The sequence below is a fragment of the Engystomops pustulosus genome, chromosome 4 (genome assembly GCF_040894005.1).
Source record: "Engystomops pustulosus chromosome 4, aEngPut4.maternal, whole genome shotgun sequence".
In the NCBI taxonomy this organism is placed as follows: domain Eukaryota; kingdom Metazoa; phylum Chordata; class Amphibia; order Anura; family Leptodactylidae; genus Engystomops; species Engystomops pustulosus.
The window spans coordinates 104219642-104242090 of NC_092414.1; the positions used below are offsets into that span (position 1 = coordinate 104219642).

Sequence of the window (22449 nt, forward strand, 5' to 3'; positions counted from 1 at the left end):
TATTATCTTCTTTATTAGATTTTCAATAAAATTAAAACATATTGTACATCATACAGCCCTTTTTAGGGCATCATGAGCATTTAGTTACATATTTTTCAAAAATATTATATCCTAGATAGTTTGAAAAACAGCTTATCTATATTCCTTCTACAATTATCCCCTATCTCCCCACCCTCCCTGAGATGCAACTGGCTTCTTGTTTTATTCTAGTTAATTTGTCCTTACTTAGATTTCAAATCTCACCGTAGAGTGCAACTATTTCCTCTCTTGAGAATATCCTATTTACTATGGGTCCCCACATTTTTTTCCACTTCTCATCTTTGTTCTTTTTATATTCTCTATTCTTCTCTACCCATTGAAACATCAAGAACTCTTTCCATTTTCTTTTCACTTGTAATAATGTAGGTAGATGTGTGGATATCCATTCTGTCAATAATACCTTCTTAACAGCCATCAACAGCAAGTCTATCAATTCGTCTTTCTGTCTGCCAAGACTTCTCTCACGGTACTGAAAAACACTTCTCCATACATCCATTTCTATTCTCTCCCCTAATACGTATTCAATTAGCTGGTTTGCTGATCCCCACAATTTCTTGACCGCTTGACAAGACCAGAGGCAGTGTGTGAGGTTTGCATTAGCTCTTGCACACTTGGGACACTCTGCTTTATATTCCAGGAACTTATTTTGAAATGTTTTATCAAAGGCCCAATAAGCTCTCAATGTTATTTTCCACTGCATTTCTCTCAAATTCTCAGAAATGGTGGCTTTATGTGTATCCCTCCATCCCTTTGAGAGCCTTATTCCTACTTCCTGATTTGTAAGTTCTGTCCTTATTTCGTCCTTCCATTTTCTTGCTATTCTTCCTTCAAAGACTTCATCTACTTTGGGGGAGATGGCTTTCCTTAAACCGGCTATTGAGGGGTCGCCGTTCCTATCCGTCATAAGTGCCACAAACTGTTTTTGGGTCTCCTTCCCTAACCACCATAGATCCTCTTTCCTCCCTATTGCGCTTACAAGCTGAAAGTAATGTAAGAATTGCGTTTCACCTAAGCCATATTCAGCTCTTAACTGGCTAAATGTTTTGATTTTATTGTCCTTCCTATCCACTATATCTGCCATCTTAACAATTCCTCTCCTCTCCCATTCCCTTATCCATGCTTTAGACCCTTCCCATTTCTTCATTTCCAATGCTTCCTGGATCTTTAAAAACTCTGAGGTCTCTACTGGTAAACCAAATCTTCTCCTCAATATCTTCCATACCACTCTTATATCTCGTAATAATACTGAGCTTTTTGCCTCCCAGCTTAGCGTCCCTGTTTTCTCGTGTAGAAATATATTCAGTGATAGGGGCTCTACCAAACTTTCTTCTGCCTCTCTGTCTACCAGTGTCTCTCGTCCGTTAATCCATTGTGCTACTATCCTTGCTATGCAAGAGATGTTGTATTCTCTCAGATTGGGAAAGGAGAGACCCCCCACTGCACGTGGTTTCTGAATATTCAGCATTGATACCCTAGCTTTTTTCCCGTTCCATAAGAATCTCTGAAAGAGGCTATTTATTTTTTTTATGTCATCGTGTCTTATAAGGAGAGGAAGATATTGCATGGTATGCATTAGTCTAGGAATGATTACCATTTTAATGAGATTTTTCCTTGCAAATAATGACAGGGGAAGTTCCCTCCATTTCTTTATGTCTCTAACTATTCTCTCTATAAGGGGTGTATAGTTTAGTGGGTATAGTCTTGTGCTATCTCTACTTAACCATATTCCTAGATATTTAAGTTTATCTCTTACTATATTCAATCCCCATGCTATGTCACTTAATGAGAGGGGGCAAGGTGAAGGGCTGGTATAGACAATGAAAGTTTGGCTGGAGAGGTATAAGGAGACCCAGGAAAGAGCCAGATCAGCCATGTCACAGGAACATAGGGGTTATTTATCAGAGCTTGTGCGCCAGAAAATTGCCTACAAACCCTGAAATTGGCCTAATTCATGATGCTCGGCCACAGTGTGGTGAAATATTGCCCAGAACCTGGGCACTACCTATAGCCTCCAGTAGGAGGCTATAGCACAATTCTACACCAAGCAAGACCTGCTGTACCGCACTGCATGACGGCAGCCGAATATATCAGTATTCCAGAGCCACCTGATATATCAGAAGCATTCAGGGGATGGGTAACCATCATACGCAGGCGCACCATGCAACAACTTATGATACATGCCCTCTATAGTGTCTGTAGCGGGAAAGAATGGTCAAGAGTGTCATATGCAGGGGACAGATCAAGAAGTAGGACAGCAGAGTAGTGGTGTTTCGCTTTGGCAGCTTTTGTTTAAGGTCGTCTCAGTGGAGTGATTGACACTACTATCTGGATTACGACCCAAAGACTTGGAGGGTAGTTCTATATGGACATGTTGTTCTAGGAGTTTTGAAGCAAACGGAAATAGCAAGATAGGGCGATATTCAGCAGAGAAGAAGGGACCAGACATAGTTTCTTTAGGATGGGTGTGACAGTTGCATGTGTAAAGGAACATACAATCACCGGCCACTTTATTAGGTACACCTGTCCAACTGCTCGTTAACACTTAATTTCTAATCAGCCAATCACATGGCGGCAACTCAGTGCATTTAGGCATGTAGACATGGTCAAGACAATCTCCTGCAGTTCAAACCGAGCATCAGTATGGGGAAGAAAGGTGATTTGAGTGCCTTTGAACGTGGCATGGTTGTTGGTGCCAGAAGGGCTGGTCTGAGTATTTCAGAAACTGCTGATCTACTGGGATTTTCACGCACAACCATCTCTAGGGTTTACAGAGAATGGTCCGAAAAAGAAAACATCCAGTGAGCGGCAGTTCTGTGGGCGGAAATGCCTTGTTGATGCCAGAGGTCAGAGGAGAATGGGCAGACTGGTTCGAGCTGATAGAAAGGCAACAGGGACTCAAATCGCCACCCGTTAAAACCAAGGTAGGCAGAAGAGGATCTCTGAACGCACAGTACATTGAACTTTGAGGCAGATGGGCTACAGCAGCAGAAGACCACACCGGGTGCCACTCCTTTCAGCTAAGTACAGGAAACTGAGGCTACAATTTGCACAAGCTCATCGAAATTGGACAATAGAAGATTGGAAAAACGTTGCCTGGTCTGATGAGTCTCGGTTTCTGCTGCGACAATCGGATGGTAGGGTCAGAATTTGGCGTCAACAACATGAAAGCATGGATCCATCCTGCCTTGTATTAACGGTTCAGGCTGGTGGGGGTGGCGTCATGGTGTGGGGAATATTTTCTTGGCACTCTTTGGGCACCAATTGAGCATCGTTGCAATGCCACAGCCTACCTGAGTATTGTTGCTGACCATGTCCATCCCTTTATGACAACAATGTACCCAACATCTGATGGCTACTTTCAGCAGGATAATGCGCCATGTCATAAAGCTGGAATCATCTCAGACTGGTTTCTTGAACATGACAATGAGGTCACTGTACTCAAATGGCCTCCACAGTCACCAGATCTCAATCCAATAGAGCATCTTTGGGATGTGGTGGAACGGGGATTCGCATCATGGATGTGCAGCCGACAAATCTGCAGCAGCTGTGTGATGCCATCATGTCAATATGGACCAAAATCTCTGAGGAATGCTTCCAGCACCTTGTTGAATCTATGCCACGAAGAATTGAGGCAGTTCTGAAGGCAAAAGGGGGTCCAACCCGTTACTAGCATGGTGTACCTAATAAAGTGAAAGGTTGAATAGGAGTTAGAGCTTGGATAAGCATAGCGGTGAGGTTGGGAATAAGATGTGATGGAATTGAGTCAAGCTTGACAGCATGGGCATTGTATATCCTGGTTCAGCTGCATGGATTGAAACTTTCCTCGATGTTGTCAATCTTGTTTTTGAAGTGTGCGGTGAAGTTCTCGGCAGTGATGAGAGAGTTGGGCGGGGTTGCTGGTGGACGGAATAGGGACGGGAAAGGTAGAAAATAATTGTCTAACTTGTGAGATATGGAAGGTCTAACATAAACAAAACAGATTACCTATCTGTTTTGTAGACATGAGTGCAGATTTTATAAGTGAGGACCACCTGCTTGTATGACAAGTGGTCTTCCAGCAGCACAAAATGCCAACCCAGAAATTATAAATACCACAGCACAATACAAAATACTACCCCAGAAACCAAATACTGCATTCAGACGATAAGTAATTAGACTACAGACCTAGCAGTAAATAATAATGCAGAACCTAGACCAAACAAATGTACAGTACCCAAACCAGACAATTAATTATAGAAACACCCCCATCCACAATACAAATAACAGTTACCCCACAGGAGGCAATAATATTAATAATGGAGACCTTAGAGCAGACAACCTTTCCTAGCTCTTCTTCTGCTCCCAACAAAATACTGTAGTTTCTTCTTTGATACTGGTCTAAGGCTACCTTCACATAAAATCTTATTTTCCTCTGCTATGAACTACAGCTCTCTTGTTTTAGTGAGGTCAGTGTGGGGAATTTATCATTGCCTTTACACCAGTTTCCTGCCACAAAAATAGTAAAAAGTGAAAACTAGTGCAAGAATTTGAAATTATAAGAGCGACTACTCCACCTCCACGCCATGTGAGTAGGGAGGGGGCATAGAGGGGCAGGACCTCCAGCGAACCAGTTCTTCCCCACAGTAGTCAGATCACAATGCTCCCCAAAATAGTAGCCAAAGTCTCAGTGCCCCCCCCCCCCCCATACTAGCCAAGTCACAGGGCCATTCTTATTTAATATAACCATCCCCCTCTCCCCAGTAGTCTACGGAGCATGCATGAGCGGCTGTGCAGGACCAGTGAGGACCATCTGCCTGCATCGGAACAGCTCCAGCAATAGGCAGGTGGAGCTGTATATCTGCAAAAACAGTCCACGTATATCTCTCGTTTATGTGGATCCTCTGAAAAGACGAAAGGCAGGCAAATGATGCATATAGTTTGTCCCAATCCAAGTGTCACATCACTGTGTTACCTAGTAACTAATCCACAGATACAGAGGGCACATAGATGACAACGGGACTTCAATGAGAGGGCAAAGCCGTAAACACGGCCAGAAATAGGACCTGCTAGTTTTTCCTCTGGGTTCATTAGGCTCACATTGGGCTGTGTATGGGGTCGGCTCCAGGTTTCAGTAGGCCCCTGGGAGACAGAGCCTCTGTAGGCCCCTTTGCAGTAAACTCACATGGCAGCATTAAACATTCAGAAACAGTCTCCTGTTCCCTAAAATATTCCCTTGTTTATCATACCAAACACCCCCTTCACTCCCTGTAGTTTCCTTATATACAGCCGTAGGGGCCCCCCAAGCAGCTTTTGGCCCTGACACTTGCCCGGGTATGGCCAGTGTTGGCGCCAGCCCTTGCTGTGTGTATGAGGCTATTGAAATACATGTTAAAAAAAGGCTAGTGCAGATGTGAGGAATGTGTCTGTGTGCATGAGGGCTAATTGAAAGTGGCGCACACATTTACTGCAGATCATTGCACCAGCCATGTGACTGGCAGCTACCCTGTACTAGCTATACAGTGGCACATGCCAGGCTCTCCTGGGGTTCCTATCAATAGATAAACTGGCTAGATGGTTGGGGGATCGGTAAATTGTGCCGGGACTTTCCGCACTGGTGTGGACGGGGACCTGTCAGCAGCCCGTGCTGTGCGGAGGGGGAGGAGGCGCCGTTCTCCTCGGATTGGCTGCACTGTGGGCCGCACACACAGCTCGCAGGAGAGCCCTCACTCACACAATAAAATATGGCTGAAGCTGGGGCAGGCTTCCTGGAGCAGCTCAAGTCGTGCGTGGTGTGGTCGTGGACCTATCTGTGGACCGTGTGGTTCTTCTTCATGCTCTTCCTGGTCTACATCCTGAGGGTCCCGCTGAAGATCAATGACAATCTGAGCACAGGTAGGAGGAGGGGGGCTCTGCCACGTTCTCCGCACACCCGAGACACACGGGGAGGGAAACTCTGTGCACGCACTTCATGGGAGCGCCGGGCACAATGTGTGCAGCCTGGCCGGAACCGGGGCACCGGACCCGCTCCTCTGCTCCGGTACTTTCTGTTACTTGTACTTTATGTTGTTTTCTTGTGGACTTTTCAATGGACGGCTGCGGGGAACCTGCTGGGTCCTAGCGCCGGGTCCACCGGCTGTTGTGGGAAAGTTGTGTTGAGTTCACGGCAGTATCTCGCGCTATGATAGGCGGTATATTGGCGCTGCTGTGACGTCACCCGTGTACGATAATAACGAATGTTGTGAGTGGGACACCGGTTGGACGGGACTTTTCTTCTTTCTCTCATAATTCAGTGATGTCTGTTCAGGCAGCTTCCTCTAGGACTTTTCACCTTACTAAGTGACTGCTTGTCAGTTCTAGGAAATGTAAGGGTCACCACACATATGGAAAGCCTGCCATGCAATCAATAGGGAGTCCATGCAAACCTTGTGCATTTTCAGGAGATTTCTCTTCTCGGGCTGTCCACCCTGTGCTGAATGATGCAGGCAGTCCCTTCTTCCCCTATTATCATTTTAGTGCTGCTGTTTAGCAGGAAGAAGGTGAGGTGATTTTCCTAATTACATTATTGTTAGCATCACGTTTACAATGTGTTTTGTAAATGCAAATCTTAACAATAATGTAATTAGGAAAATCACCTCTCCTCAGCTGTTATTATGCGTTTCAAAACGCAACCAAAATGCACCATGTGAACGGCCCCTAAGTGGAATCAAACAGTACACCTCAAAACATTGCCATCAATAAAGTTGTAGTGAGGTTGATTTAACAAAAATATTTAAAATTATGACCGGATGGTTGTACATGAGTGAGTCTGTTCCATTAAACTTGCTGCGTCTGTCTCTACTGTATTAAGTAGCCTGGACATGGCGGATGCGTTCACATGTAGCAGTAACACGTGCATTTTCAAACACATCAAAACAGTTGAGAATAGGAGATTTGCCTCATTATATAGCTGTTAACATTGTGTTTACATAATATATGTTAATACATTGTTAACAGCTATGTAATCAGGCAAATCTCCTCCTCTTCTCAGCTGGTTTGATTAGTTTGAAAACGCCTGCCACGTGTGAACGCACTCAGTTCTGCTGCCCAGAGCTCAGGCAGTTAACCCTCCTTGGAAAGACAGTCTGCACCAGATTTTATATCTTGATGATATGCTGAATGATCATAGTTCGATTTATCTGATTTGATTCTATTAGTTTACACCCGAAACATTTTGGAGCACACATCAAAATCCCACAAAGTCACATCAAATTTTATTAGGGCTTATTCACACGGCCCCAATGGGGGCTGTGATCTGGTCGCAAATCATGGCCCCCATAGATTTCATTGGCTCCTGGTCACGGCGCAGTGAGCAGCTGGTGCATCACCGCACCTTGACCTTGTTGGGCAGCCTCCCCGCAAGGTGTAGGACTGGTCCTATACTTTGCCAGATATGCGGTACGTCCACTCTTCTGCCTATGGAATGAAGAGGGGTGACTAGCACTTGCCCCTCCTCCTCCCGACCCTGTGCTCGCCCAGAATCCAATCCCTGGGTGAGAGGCGTGTGTCCCTGTAGAGTGACGCAGCCCCCGGGGAGTGTCTCCAATGGCGCATCACTACACACAATGAAACGCCTCAATACAAAGTAATATTCATTGAACAGCATTGCATATTATTTAATTCTTCTGAAATTAGAGTTAGTGATGATTAATTTAGTAAAGAATTTAAATTTTAGAATTGCTAGTTTGACAAAATAGTTCAAATTACATGGAATAACAAAACGTCTGAACTAGTGACCAACATATATTGTATCTGAAATGTAGGGAATGACACTAATACATAATATTATCACTAGTTACATTTACATGTTTGTAAGTCAATCATATGCTCTGCATCGTACAATGTGGAATAACACTTATATATAATATATCAATATTCATGGCTGCATTGTGCATATTCATGTACATGTGGAAATACGATGATACAAAAAATGTATGTTTTAATTAAAAAACAAGATATCGGATCTGAAATTGAGACCTTTTAGAGATCTAGGGGGAGATTTCCCATGGCAACCAAATGGGGCTCAACTTTTATTTTTCCACAGCTGTTTATAAAATTAAAGCTGAGCTCTGATTGGTTTCCATGGGCAACTAGAACAGTTTTATTTCAGAAACTCGATGATAAATCTCCCCCAAGTCTCCAACTTGAAGATCCAATGTGCTTCCCGTTTAAGCAGGGACCTACATCTGTCTCCTCCTCTTTTTGTTGGATATACTTTCTCTATGACATAAAATCAAAAAGATGAAACAACTGGAGTGGATACTGGCAAAGTGTCACCATGCACCTGACATACTTTTTGAACAATCCCAGAGTTCGGTAATTCTGGTTTTCAATTTACGTATTATACAACCCACATATCGAATATTGCAGGTTTTGCATTCAGTTATGTAAAGAATAACCGTAGAGTCACAATTAATAAAAGTTTTGATTTGATATGATTTTGTGCCATTCCTAACAGAAAAAGAATCCATACATTTTTCATATATGCATACACTACCCCCTCAAGTGTCGCAGCAGAAAAAACCTTTTTGTATCTAACCATGTGTTTTTCCCTACTGAATGACTGGAGAAAAGTCTGGGGAAGAGTGTTGAACCTAGTGGCCCGGTTTTTAAATCCAAAATTCAAAATCATATTTAAGTTGTCATCTTTGTAGAAAATCGCGTAAGTATTCAGTGTGAACGATGACAAGAAGGTCAAAAATGCTGATGCAACAATAGGAGAAACTACAGGAATTAAGGACTTGTAGCATGAAAAAAAGACAGACCCCTTTACAATAATGAATTTTTAGTACAGTGGGTTGCACCAATTATTTTGACAGTATAGGGGATAACAACCTGATCAGTCAATTACAAGTGCGTGGCAATTTTGGCCATAATAGTACTGTCAGGACACATTATCAACCTGAGAATTGGGACCTAGTCTTGTGATTGATATTGGTTTCAGCAGTAGAATGAAACCGACTTTAAAAATTCCCCTCAGGATAAATCTCTCTGTGAGGAGATTTTTTTCCTACCTATTTGTGCAAAAAATCTTGCCTCAGGCTGGAGGCACATGGGGCATAGGCACTATATATATGGCTGATTTACTACAAGTTGTGAACGTTGAACTTAACCCCCATTCTTAGAGCAATTACTTTGGTAGGTTGCAATTCCCGGCGCCCACTTACCGTATTCAAAAAGTGGACATCCAAGCCTGTAGTATTTACTATGGCCTGTGCTGGAAAACCAGTGGAGGCTGTAGCGGAAATCTCAGCCAGGTCTGAGCCTCTTAGTAAATGTGGGGAGGAAACATTCTGTAAATTACATCATATCTTTATACTTTTTAAAATTTACAATAATGATAAACAATGTAAAACACATGTTGCTAGTTACAAAACAAGCATTTTGGTCAAAACACATGCGTTTTATGATGCGTTTTTGTGATCCTGATGTGTTTGAATCCTCACGCTCCTTGTTCTTTGCCTTCGTGTATGTCTTTGATGTAGTCACAAGGGGTTTTCAATTAATATTTTTTTACTTACCCCGGTCCTCTGGGGCTGTTACATGAACAGATGGTCTCGGAGGACACAAGACCCTCCTTATCCAATAGGTGGTCTTCTCAGACAATTGACACTTCCTGTTCTGCCTCCCAGTCACTCATTGAATGAAGTAGGTCTGGAATTTCCAGACTGATGCATGACTTGAAAATGGAAGTACTAGAGTGAAGTGAAAAATGGGAGATGACCTGTGACAGGTATATGTCATCCTCTTCCCCTCCCCCCAATATGTGTCTCCTGGCCCACATGGGAACTTCTCTATATCCATGGAGAGCCTCTTTACTGAGTGTCTAACTCTTTATTTTTAATCTTTATTTTTTTTTTTTTTTAACTTAGAGCTGATAGCCTGGACATTTTTAGTTTCCGATCGTGCACGTGTATAAATATACAAATGCAGCAATATCCCCTATTAGTCTTCTTTCCCCAAAGGACGTTTTGCCAGAAGTTGTGGTTTATTCAGATGCCGGTTTCAAAGTAAGGCTACATTCACATGACAGTATGGGGGACGTATGTAGACACAGGTGCTGAACACTTCCTATCTTTCTCCGTGTTACGGTCCGTACGCCGTGCATCGCTATGGAGAGGGGAGGAGTCAACCCCCCTCCTCTTCATGGTGCCGGACTTATGACCGCCTGGCTGTAGCTGTGGGGGCATACGTTCGTGTAAATGTAAGCTAAAGCTGTATTGTCATGCTCTTAAAAAAAAAAAAAAAAATTCTTCTGAACAAGCCATACTTGTTAAATCTTTTTTTAATCATACTGTCATGAACTTAAACATTTGACATGCTGAGTCCTGCAGAGTCTGCAATGTTGATCTTAAGTTTTTTTTTCCCACAAGTTCTCTGAGCATGGTGTGGTCTGAATGTGCTGGGACATCCAATCCTTGTCAACTTTCTTGAATGTTTTCCACTTGTAAATCTTTTTCACTGTAAAATGATCGACTTCAAATTGTTAGTAAATGGCCTTAAAGGGCACCTACCACCACGAATCTACCTATAAAGGTAGATCGGGTGGTAGGTGGATGTATGGGACGTGAGGATAGCCCTTTTTAGAGCTAATCCTCACGTCCCCGCTAGCCTAGCATAAACTTTATTGCCCTAATATGTTAATTTAATTAAGCGGCTACCGGGGCGTGGAGTAGCCGGACACGAGGCTACACGGCGCGGCTACTCCACGCCCCAGTAGCTGCTTTCCCCCGCCTACCCTGTGATCTTCGGCGCGCAGCTCCTGGCAGCTGCGCGCCCTTGTCCGAGAAGCCGGAGTTCTGCGCATGCGCAGTAACTCCGGCCTCGTTCCCGAGATCGCGCATCTTGGCCGGAGTTACTGCGCATGCGCAGAACTCCGGCTTCTCGGACGAGGGCGCGCAGCTGCCAGGAGCTGCGCGCCGAAGATCACAGGGTAGGCGGGGGAAAGCAGCTACTGGGGCGTGGAGTAGCCGCGCCGTGTAGCCTCGTGTCCGGCTACTCCACGCCCCGGTAGCCGCTTAATTAAATTAACATATTAGGGCAATAAAGTTTATGCTAGGCTAGCGGGGACGTGAGGATTAGCTCTAAAAAGGGCTATCCTCACGTCCCATACATCCACCTACCACCCGATCTACCTTTATAGGTAGATTCGTGGTGGTAGGTTCCCTTTAAAGCTCTTTCCAAATTCGGCAGTAGCACATGTTTCTTTAAGATTATTGCTGATGTGTTTTCTCTGTGACAATGAATACTTTAAACCAGAAAACTGGCAAAACATCAGCTATAATAGAGGTGGTCACACTTGCTGATAATCACTCAATTGAATATCAGAACTTGGGTGCAACTTGCCTTTCTTATTCCTATGGAACAGTAAATTATGTACAAAATTTTACACACAGTACAACTGCATGTTGGCATAGTTTTTGTTAAATGTGGTGGAATCTGGTGTTTGAGGTTGTATTTACCTGATTTTGGCATCTTCTTTTATTTTTTTTTTCCCCAAAAACATTGAAAAATAGGTGTGTGGGTTGTTTTTTTTTGTTTTGTTTTTTTTTGCTCATTACTGTCCATAAGTTGCTGGTTGTTTACAATACCTTTGGCACTGCAGTGAATTAGAGGTGTACTGTCAGTTTTTAACTGATAAAAGATGATAATTTAGAATTTCACATAAAGATATTTATATATTAATATGTTACACGCTGAATACGCTTATCACCTATTGGCTATCTGTAACACATTTAGTAGTATATTGTGCTGATGTTCGCCCTACGTGAACTGTCATACTGATGGATAGGCTAATGATGTTCCTAGAAATGCCTGTTACGTAAATCTTACCATTAGGCAACACGTTCTGTACGTACTGTTGTTCTTATAGCTGTAAAATAAAGCTGTAGAAGCTAAATATAGCTGGAGCTTGGCAGGCTTCTGAAGCTACAGAGCGGCTGCAGAAATACACAGGACAGGCCAAAAGTTTGGACACATTCTTAATCAAAGAGTTTTCTGTATTTTCAGGACTATAAAAATTGTAGATTCACACTGAAGGCATCAAAACTATGAATTAATACCTGTGGAATTATATACTTAACAAAAAAGTGTAAAACAACTGAAAATATGTCTTATATTCTAGGTTCTTCAATGTCTTCCTCTCCTGGGGCGGTCCTAATGTGAGCCAGTTTCTTTGTAGCGCTTGATGGATTTTGCAAATGCATGTGGGGAAACTTTCAAAGTTTTCCCAATTTTTCGGACTGACTGACTTTCATTTCTTAAATTGACGATGGCCCCTCGTTTTTCTTTACTTAGCTGTTTTTTTTTTTTTAGCCATAATACAAATTCTATCCGCCTGACTTCTGCACAGCACAACTGATGGTCACCACCCCATTTATAAGGCAAGAAATCCCACTTATTAAATCTGACAGGGCACTTGTAATGTGAAAAACCTTTTCGGGCGACTACCTCTTGAAGCTCGTCAAGAGGTGTGCAAAGCAGTAATTAAAGCAAAAGGTGGCTACTCTGAAGAACCTTGAATATAAAACATATTTTCAGTTGTGTCACACTTCTTTGTTAAGTATATAATTCCACATGTGTTAATTCATAGTTTTGATGCCTTCAGTGTGAATCTACAATTTTTATAGAAAATACAGAAAACTCTTTGAATGAGAAGGTGTGTCCAAACTTTTGGTCTGTACTGAATACTCAAGGAGGTCCCCAGTGATGTAACTGTACATACTAAACATTTGCAGCAGCCATTCACTGGATGCTGCAAATGTTCACTCTGTGTGGAACAGGCGGACGTATTCCACTGTATGAGTATATCGTGGGGAATCCACCTGATTTATCGTTGCAATGGAGCGCTAAAAAGGAGATATTAATGTAGCCTTACAATCATGTGTTGCTTTACTCCTGTGCATGGCATGGTCCTTTTATCAAGGAAACTGTAATGTGCATGACCCTGTAATGTTCCCAGCGCTCCTAGATATTTTCTGCTGGGACTAAACGTTTTGGGCTGTATTCTGTTGATGTTAGAAATTCTTGCATGTTGAATTAAGTAAAACAAGTTTTCACACAATGGCCTACACACAGCTTCACATTTCGTATACATGCAAAACATACAGAACCACACATAGAATGACTACGGTGCTGTATGTGCACACAGTATTTTGCTATGTATTGGTATACACTCACTGGCCACTTTATTAGGTACACCATGCTAGTAACGGGTTGGACCCCCTTTTGCCTTCAGAACTGCCTCAATTCTTCGTGGCATAGATTCAACAAGGTGCTGGAAGCATTCCTCAGAGATTTTGGTCCATATTGACACGATGGCATCACACAGTTGCCGCAGCTTTATGACATGGCGCATTATCCTGCTGAAAGTAGCCATCAGATGTTGGGTACATTGTGGTCATAAAGGGATGGACATGCAACAATCAGAACAAGAAAAAAGTTGGATGTGTACAGGAAATCACATAACCAAAAAATCCATTTATTGATACAAACAGTAATAATAGCAAGACAACAAATATAAAAACATTTAAAACATACACCCAGTGGGTGTATAAAGCTTCCAAGGGTAGTAGTCCCTTACACTCCCCATCCACAATCAGTAATTCGCACAGATAGACAATTATTTATAGGTAAATTACCATAGTCGGTCCTAGAAAACCTCTAGATGGCGGCAATGCAGTAAAGTGCTCTGTGCAAAACAATAACGTGTGGAGTAAAACCTTGTAAGCCCTCAACCTGCTCATACAATACCCAATTGTAGAAGAGACATGTGGTGTCTAGTACTGGGATGAAAGCCAGGGAGGCAGGTCAGTTGGATGGGGAGTGGAGCAAGCCCCACGCGTATCGTCACCGTGTTGGTGACTTCCTCAAGGGTAAGGAGTGGCACCCGGTGTGGTCTTCTGCTGCTGTAGCCCATCTGCCTCAAAGTTCGACGTACTGTGCGTTCAGAGATGCTCTTCTGCCTACCTTGGTTGTAACGGGTGGCGATTTGAGTCACTGTTGCCTTTCTACCAGCTCGAACCAGTCTGCCCATTCTCCTCTGACATCAACAAGGCATTTCCGCCCACAGAACTGCTGCTCACTGGATGTTTTTTCTTTTTCGGACCCTTCTCTGTAAACCCTAGAGATGGTTGTGCGTGAAAATCCCAGTAGATCAGCAGTTTCTGAAATACTCAGACCAGCCCTTCTGGCACCAACAACCATGCCACGTTCAAAGGCACTCAAATCACCTTTCTTCCCCATACTGATGCTCGGTTTGAACTGCAGGAGATTGTCTTGACCATGTCTACATGCCTAAATGCACTGAGTTGCCGCCATGTGATTGGCTGATTAGAAATTAAGTGTTAAGGAGCAGTTGGACAGGTGTACCTAATAAAGTGGCCGTGAGTGTATATTGTCTTATCTTGTGCTCGGTCTTCTCTGCTGGTTGACAGTTTGTGGCTGGAGCTGGACTTCCTCCTGTGGTTGATGTCTGCTTCTCAGATCTCTGTGATAAGAACTGGAGCTCTCAACATCCTGTTATAGATAATAATAATCTGCAGCACTGAAAGTATTGATGGTGGTTTCCATAGAAAATACATTATACTAATGGGGTTTTCCAGGATATGTTTTAATGACCTTCAGTATCTTAAAGGATGGGGCTGACTGACCAGTGGCCATGCCTAACAATTTGCAGTTTAAGGAGCTGGAAACAAAAGGTTCCTTCCATTGTGTAGTACTTCATATTTCATTCATTTACACAATAGACTATGCATTCTGCTTCTGGCTCTTTAAAAACCGCTTATCGGCATCAGGCTGTGTGTTGTATCACCACTATCATATATTTACAGTCTATCCTGAGTAAAGTATAGGATTCTTTTTATATTCAGTGCAGCTCCAATGCAAAAGGTATAGAGTCCCATGATATCCCTACAAAGGCTACAGCATATCCCATATAAAGGAATATATTCTCTGGTTCAGCCTTTCGCCCCTGAAAGTGATTTTCTGCGGCTGACTTTCAGTGTACCGCTTGAGTGATGTAACTGCCCGTATTTAGACAGTTTATATAATCAGGTACATTCCTACAGTATTCACTCTTCAGAGGCCAGAGATGGATGCTATACAGTTGTATCCGTCCCCCATAGCCTCTACTTCCAAATACTGCTCATTCCAGCAGGCAGCAGGATTGAAAAGCACTGCTGGACGTAACATATACTGTGCAGAGGCAAAACAGATGCCTCCTTCTTCCAGTATCACGTTTAGCATGTCGGAAGTGTTTCTACCATAATCCCTGAATGTGTCCAAACAATATGATTTGAATGTAGTCTGTGAAAAAAGGCTGTATGAGGCCCATATTTTTTATTGCACATCACACACCTACACTAAAAGCAGGTAGAGCACTTTCTAGTGTGAACCCTTTTCCACATTTAAGTAGACCACAGTTTGAGGTTCAGAGAAAAATGAATGCCTAAAAGATGTAATTCAGCTATGAAAAATGGGAGGAAACCTCTTTTTTCACTGCCATAAATCAGCATAGTCATGTGCATAAAGCCCAGTGCTGTGTTTACGTGTTCAGTTTTTGATGCCAGTACTAGGTATTGGTCATAAAAGGGAAGGAATATATTTGCCAGCCTGTATAAATTTAGTTTTTATTGTGTAGTATTGGTTTTGGACAATATCAAAATTCTAGAACTTGTCCATGCTCAGCCATGCTTGTAACCTGCGGGGGCATGTGCGAGGCTTCAATACAGCCAGCTGACGTCACTGGCTGACTCAGCATAGCATGATGGACAGAGGGGTGTATAATAAGCTGGGGGACGTGCATAATTATGGAACGCCCAAGCCATGAGGCGCTCAAGTGACATGAGCCTGAACTTGCGTCACTTGCTAATTTATATATTTTTATAAAGTTGTTTTCTGATGAATTCGGGAGCAGAGGAAGTTGCTGAAAGCTGTGCCATCAACCCCTAGAGGTAACGAGCATCCATGATAGAACAGTCTACCATCAGTAATCTGGTGGTAGATGTCCTTTATATAAGGCCATTGGAGCTTTTAGTAAGAGAAATATCCTCCAATAAGATTGAAAATTACCTGACTTTGGAATAATTCTGTTCTCAGAATTTATCAAGCTGTCTGAAAGTCAGAATATTTCAAGTTGCCAATGGCAACCAATCACAGCTCCCTTTTAAAATATTCATGATCACTGGTAAAATGAAAGCTGAGGTGTGATTGGTTGCCATGGGCAGATAGAAATATTCTGACTTTCAGACAGCTTGATAAATCTGCCCCTAAATGTCTAATTGCTATGGGTCCGACTGCTCAAACCGTTTTGCCCAAAAATTTAATAATGGAGAAGCCCAAGTGCTCCATGTAAATGGAAGGTTGTGTTTTCAGGGGGACTCTGCAGCCTTGCAAATATGTAATTTGGGGGAAAGCATCCCAACCAAACCCTAGATCTGTTTATTGTAGATTTGCTTCTGATTTTACCTTCCTTGGAAATCCGGATGAATTTCAAAAGCCCCAGGCTACTATGACAGTCTGAATGAATCTTCAGAAGGTCCAGTGTTCGGGAGCGCACGGTGCCATGTAGACAGACTGGGCTCTTGACTGCTCCAGCTCTCTGCTCGATAAGAGGTCATGTGACTAGAGCATTATGGCCCATACTAAGGAACTGAACTCTGGTCACATGACCTTTTATAGGGGCCGCGAGCTGCAGCTTACTCATGATTTTCTATAAAGCAAATGAAACATAATGAACTGAGAAACATGGTATTTTACAGTTAACACATAACTTTTAACATGAATGACTACTTGTCATAGGTGCAAAGTTACTTAAAATCACTCGAAAAAATTATCCTTCACCAAAAAGGCTGCAGCTGTACTCTGCCAACAAATAAATATAAAATAGCATACCCGTAACCAGGGATCTAGTCAAGCGAGATTCAGACATAGCTATCAGATAACTCCACTATGCTGCACCATAAATCTTGGGTATTATGTGCAAAATAAAAATTGGGTAAGTATATGAAAACTGGATCAATCTCGCCAATCCAACGATCGGGGTGTTGGGGTTCAGTGCAGGGAGTTCCTGTGTAGGTCCACAGCAGGATGCCAAGGCACCTAGTCAGCCCTTTCATTTTCTCCTTTGTAGGCCCCAGCTTCTGTCCTTGGGGCAGTCCACAGCTCACCCTAGTAGACATCTATTCCTGTTGTATAGCTCAAAATTGCATCATATCTGTTACTATCAATGCGTTTCCCCTGCATATCGCAGGTTCATCGGGGGATCATTATGTGAACTTAGCCCTTCGCTGGCTAGGAATCTAGATGAGTACTAGACTGGCTTTTAGTATTAGTCATATACTTCTGTCAATCCCCAGATGAACCTGTGATATACAGGGGAAACATGTTGGAAGTAAGAGATGGATAACAGGCAGCATTGATGAAAATAAAACCCATGTCATGTCACTTTTCTACAGAGGTTTTTCTCTAAGCTTTTTTTTCCAACACCACAGTCATGGGTGAATTAAGATTGAATTCAAATGCAAGCTTTGTACTTGTGCAGATTTCAGGCAGGTTTTTTTCTGGAAATTAAAAAAGGAAGAAAAAAAAAAAAAGCAAAACAAATTCTGTGTACATTTTAATGCGGATTTCTCTTAACTTTAGTGTCAGGAATAGAGCACCAAGCAAAGGGAACATCATAGAAAAAAATGGGCTTTGCATTTTGTATCTGTTTTGGGTTCAACCACAGTGAGAAAAATTGGGCCAACAAGTGCGTCAGTGACGTATCTGCTGTTTAATATAGTACAGAATTGAATATACAAACAGTTTTGTCACATCAAAAATAGAACATTTATGCCATGGCCTTTATTAGTTTCAGATCAGCGTTTTATGTCAAGTAAGTGACAAGCTATAGCCATCACACACTTGGCACATGTCTGTGGATGAGGCCTGCTTACAGTAGTAAAGCTTCTCGCTAAAAATGACTGGGGATAATATTGGATGTGGTTTTCCTTATTTATTTTAAGAAGCTGCTGCTGTTTGGCGATTACAAGAGCTGAAGAGTATTCTCACCTCATAGTGAGTCTATTGCTGGGGAATATTATTATAACCAGTGTGTAAATTGGACTGAAATATTCTTTTTATTGTTTTGCGCAAAAATTCTTCTAAATGACAGCAGGGCTGTTGCTTTGGTGTGTATAGAAAGCACTTGAAGGGGTATTCCCACAAAGACCAGATTCTTAAAGGGAACCTGTCACCAGGAGACCCATTTTTAGCGCTCCCCCAGTCCCCACAGAGCATAGTACATACACTGCCAAAGTGTTTTTGTATTAAAAATTGGTTAGACAGAAAAAAAGATATGTTATATTGTACCTTTCATTAGCATCTGCTGTGTGACTAGGCAGTTGCCTTTTGGGAGGAGCTGGAAAGGAGCAGTTCCCCCCATCCTTGGAGAACAGCTTCTCCATGTGACCTTTTCAAATATATGAAAACACCCATCACTGGGCTTAGCGACGCCCCCTGCTCCTCTACAGCCAATCCCGAGTGGAGGGGATTTATTCATATATTTGAAAAGGTCACATGTTTGCCAAGGTTGGGGGGGAACTGCTCCTTTCCAGCTCCTCCCAAAAGGCAACTGCCTCGTCACACAGCAGATGCTAATGAAAGGTACAATATAACATATCTTTTTTTCTGTAAAACCAATTTTTTATAGAAAAACACTTTGGCAGTGTATGTTTTATGCTCTGTGGGGACTGGGGGAGTGCTAGTGTCTCCTGGTGACAGGTTCCCTTTAAATGTGCTCAGAGTAACAAAATAACACATTCCCTGTAATTACCATATATACTCGAGTATAAGCCGACCAGAGTATAAGCCGAGACCCCTTATTTTACCAACAAAAACTGTGAAAAACTACTGACTCGAGTATAAGCCGAGGGCGGGAAATGCATTGGTCAAACCCCCCCCCCCCAATAGTATACAGCCTGCCAGCCGCCATGTAGTATTTAGCAGCCCCCAGTAGTATACAGCAAGCCCCCAGTAGTATACAGCAAGCCCCCAGTAGTATACAGCAAGCCCCCAGTAGTATACAGCAGCCCCCAGTAGTATACAGCAGTTCCTAGTAGTATACAGCAGCCTGCCCCCACGGACCTTAAAAAAATAAACTTAAATACTCACCCTCCGATGTCGGCGCGGCTTATCGATGTCAGCGCGTCCTGTCTTCTTTCTTCTCCGCGGCTCCTCTTCATTCTTCCGGCATGGACGCGGCCCTCTTTTCTTCTAGCAGGCGCATACTATGACGCGGCCGCTGCTGACGTCATAGTATGCGCGGCCATGAAGAAAACATGGCCGCGTCCATTCCAGAAGAGAGAAGAGGAGCCGCAGATAAGAAAGAAGACATGACGCGCTGGCATCGGGGACATCGGTAAGCTGCACCGACATCGGGGAGCCGCGCTGACGTCGGAGGGTGAGTATTTAAGTTTTATTTTTTTTAACTGGGTAATTTTTTTTTATTGTGCTGAAAAACTCGGCTTATACACGAGTATATACGGTAACAAAAATGCAACATTTCACAGATATAATTCCAATCTATCTCTATCAGTCTTGGAGTACACAATTTGGTTGTCCATCGGAGCGCCGGGGCCGCGCAGGCATCGGAGCGCCGGGGCCGCGCAGGCATCGGAGCGCCGGGGCCGCGCAGGCATCGGAGCGCAGAGACCCAGCCGGCGTCGGGGCCCACTTTCATGAGACTTGGGAGATGGTACGCGTGCCTGCAGAGAGGGCTCTCTGGCACGCGTGCCATAGGTTCGCCACCACTGTTATAGGCGATATGCGTCGGGCCCTCTCTTGTATGGACACGGACTGGTAACTGGGATTGATATGTATTGGCTATTTAACACTCTTATTGTGGTATTGCCTTGTATATATTTTTCTTTATAATCCTTTACACAAAATGCCACTGTAAGATCACTAACTGGAATACATTAAGTATAGTCATCTATTTATTTTATAACCTTCTTGACTGCGCTATACCAGTAGATGCTGATATTTTTTTCACTGTATACAACTTATTGCCAATGTTTGTCCATTTGTGTACTTGTAGAACCTCTAAAGGGTTTTTGTATACATATATATTTAATAAAATATGTTTTGTGATATATACATCCACTTTTCTTTTGATTACTTGACTATAAGACCATCCATTATCAAGACTTTTCTTTCTTCATAGTCCGAAGGTCTGTGGTCCAATGCTGCTAACTACCAACTAGTCTCTAATCTCCCATTCATCTTCAAACTAACCCACTATCTCTCAGCTAACTCCCACCTCAATCCCCTACAAATCTGGTTTTTATACTATGCATTCCACTGAAATTGCTCTTTCTAAAGTCTCCAATGATCTTCTCACCGCTTAATACAGAGGGCTCTATTCTCTCCTCATTCTTCTGGATCTCTTGGCAGCGTTTGATACTGTGGATCACCAGCTCCTACTTGGGATGCTTTGCTCCATTGGCCTGAGGGGCACTGCACTCTCCTGGTTTTCTTCCTATCTCTTTGACCGCACAATCAGCAGATTTGGTTTTTAGTATAATCTTTATGCTGATGACACCCAGCTTTATAGTATCACTCCAGCCTTACTGTCTAACACCAGTGACTGTCTGCTAAAGAAATTGGCACCAAATTTTGCACAGCCGCTCTCTGTGACTCGGGGAACGTCATAGACTAGATTTTAAATTTACATTTTCACCCTGCGCTTTCCAAAATACACTTATTGACCACCCTATATACAAGCCATTGTCTGCTGCTGCTGTGGAATTAAGAAGAGCTGTGATTGGTTGACATTTTGCCACAGGTCATTAATATGAGCTCTGAACTTTTATTTGCTACTATAGGCAATGAGGCTAAGACAGCTTATGTGTGAGGCAGGATGGATAGGGGTAGAGACTGAGAAACAGGCAGGGAGAGTGAGTGAGTGAGAGAGACGGGCAGGGAGAGATGGATATAAAATATTTTTTTGTTTACCAATTTTATTTTCTAGCTAAGAGCAGTAATTTACTATCCTGGGAATTGCCAGGATCTTCTTCACCCAGTAGATTATATTAGCCAGAGTTCGGGACTGATATCTCTGCAACCGTGGGGGCTAGAATGAAAATTCAAAGTGCTCCTGAATCTGGTGAAACATCTCCACATGCCATTTTTTTGGTTTTATGATAAAAATGCTAAACATATGAAATATTCTTTGTAGCATTAATAAGTTTACCATTTAAATATAAACCAATTTGCCTCCAATGTCATATGTGAATGAGCTAAAAAGTGTGAGATGAGCCCCTTATAGAGGTCTGAAAAGGGAGCATCACTTCAGGGAGCACTCCACTTTCACTAATTCTATACTAGTTATAGAAGTGGTTCTGGAGACATTGGGAAGAACCAGATATACCCCTTTTATCCCCGAAGATACGCATGTGGTGCTCTGTCACTATGTTTTAGCCTGTAGTAGTGTTATGGTTGTTTTGAGTAAAGTGACTGTCTGCATCACCTTATTCTTTCCTGTGTAACCAACAATTGTTGACTTATTTTGTTATGCAATCCTGTACCTGTGTAGAATTCAGGATCCAGTATATTGATTTAGCGTTTTGCTCTGAGCCACTTTATCACACTTTTTTTTTATTACAGCTTTGGACACTGCAGGGATCTGCTCCCTTATTTTGGCAATAGAGGGTGTGACTAGGCAAAGTAATTTATCCACCCCAGTATGGGTCTTCAGTACTCTTTGTACAGTTTTAATTGGTTTTATTAATTTGTCTTTGTATGTCATAGCTCTGGGGCTTTTTTCGAGTGAAGATTGAAGAAAGATTGACTGCTTTTTGACACACTCCCTTTTTTCTTTATAAAGAACCAGATAAACAGCCTCAGTGGCAGATTAAGACTGTCATGGGCCCTGGATTTGTTCTTATGTTAAGCTCCTACACAATATAAAATTTTGGTTGGTGGTTTTCATGGCCATGGAACCCGGGCTACCGCCCAAAACACCTATATTATAATCCACTACTGTACAGACCGTTAAAGGGGTTGCGCAAAATATTTTAAAGCGAACCTGTCACCAGAAATGTTATTTTTAGTTGGTGTCATGTTCCAATAGCCTATGGTATGCTGATTTTAAAATTCCTTTGTCAGCATCATTTCGGTACTTTCTAAAACTTTATTTCACATTTCCTGCCTCCCAGTCAGCAGTGTGGGGTTTTACCAAAACCAATTCAAAATTTTAAACTGCCTGTAAATTCGGATCCATAGCACACAGAACCAAAATAGTTAAAAGATTAATATAATATAATTTAATATAAATGATCAGAAAAAGCCTTGCCATAGAATTCTGCCATTTCAGTACCCATTATGTTATGCGCAGCTGGTGTGAAGAGTGTTCAC

At 42.6% G+C, this 22449-nt stretch overlaps 1 protein-coding gene across 2 annotated transcripts in view; it reads left to right on the forward strand.

Annotated features, from left to right (window-relative positions):
• Positions 1–5686: 5686 nt before the first annotated feature.
• ST7 (suppression of tumorigenicity 7) overlaps positions 5687–22449 on the forward strand; it is a 73888-nt gene continuing 57125 nt past the window's right edge. For both annotated transcript variants that reach the window (XM_072146957.1, XM_072146955.1), the window contains exon 1: positions 5687–5910. In XM_072146957.1, coding sequence (XP_072003058.1) covers positions 5760–5910 — 151 coding nt within the window. In that variant the 5' untranslated portion in view covers positions 5687–5759. The remainder of the gene's footprint in view (positions 5911–22449) is intronic.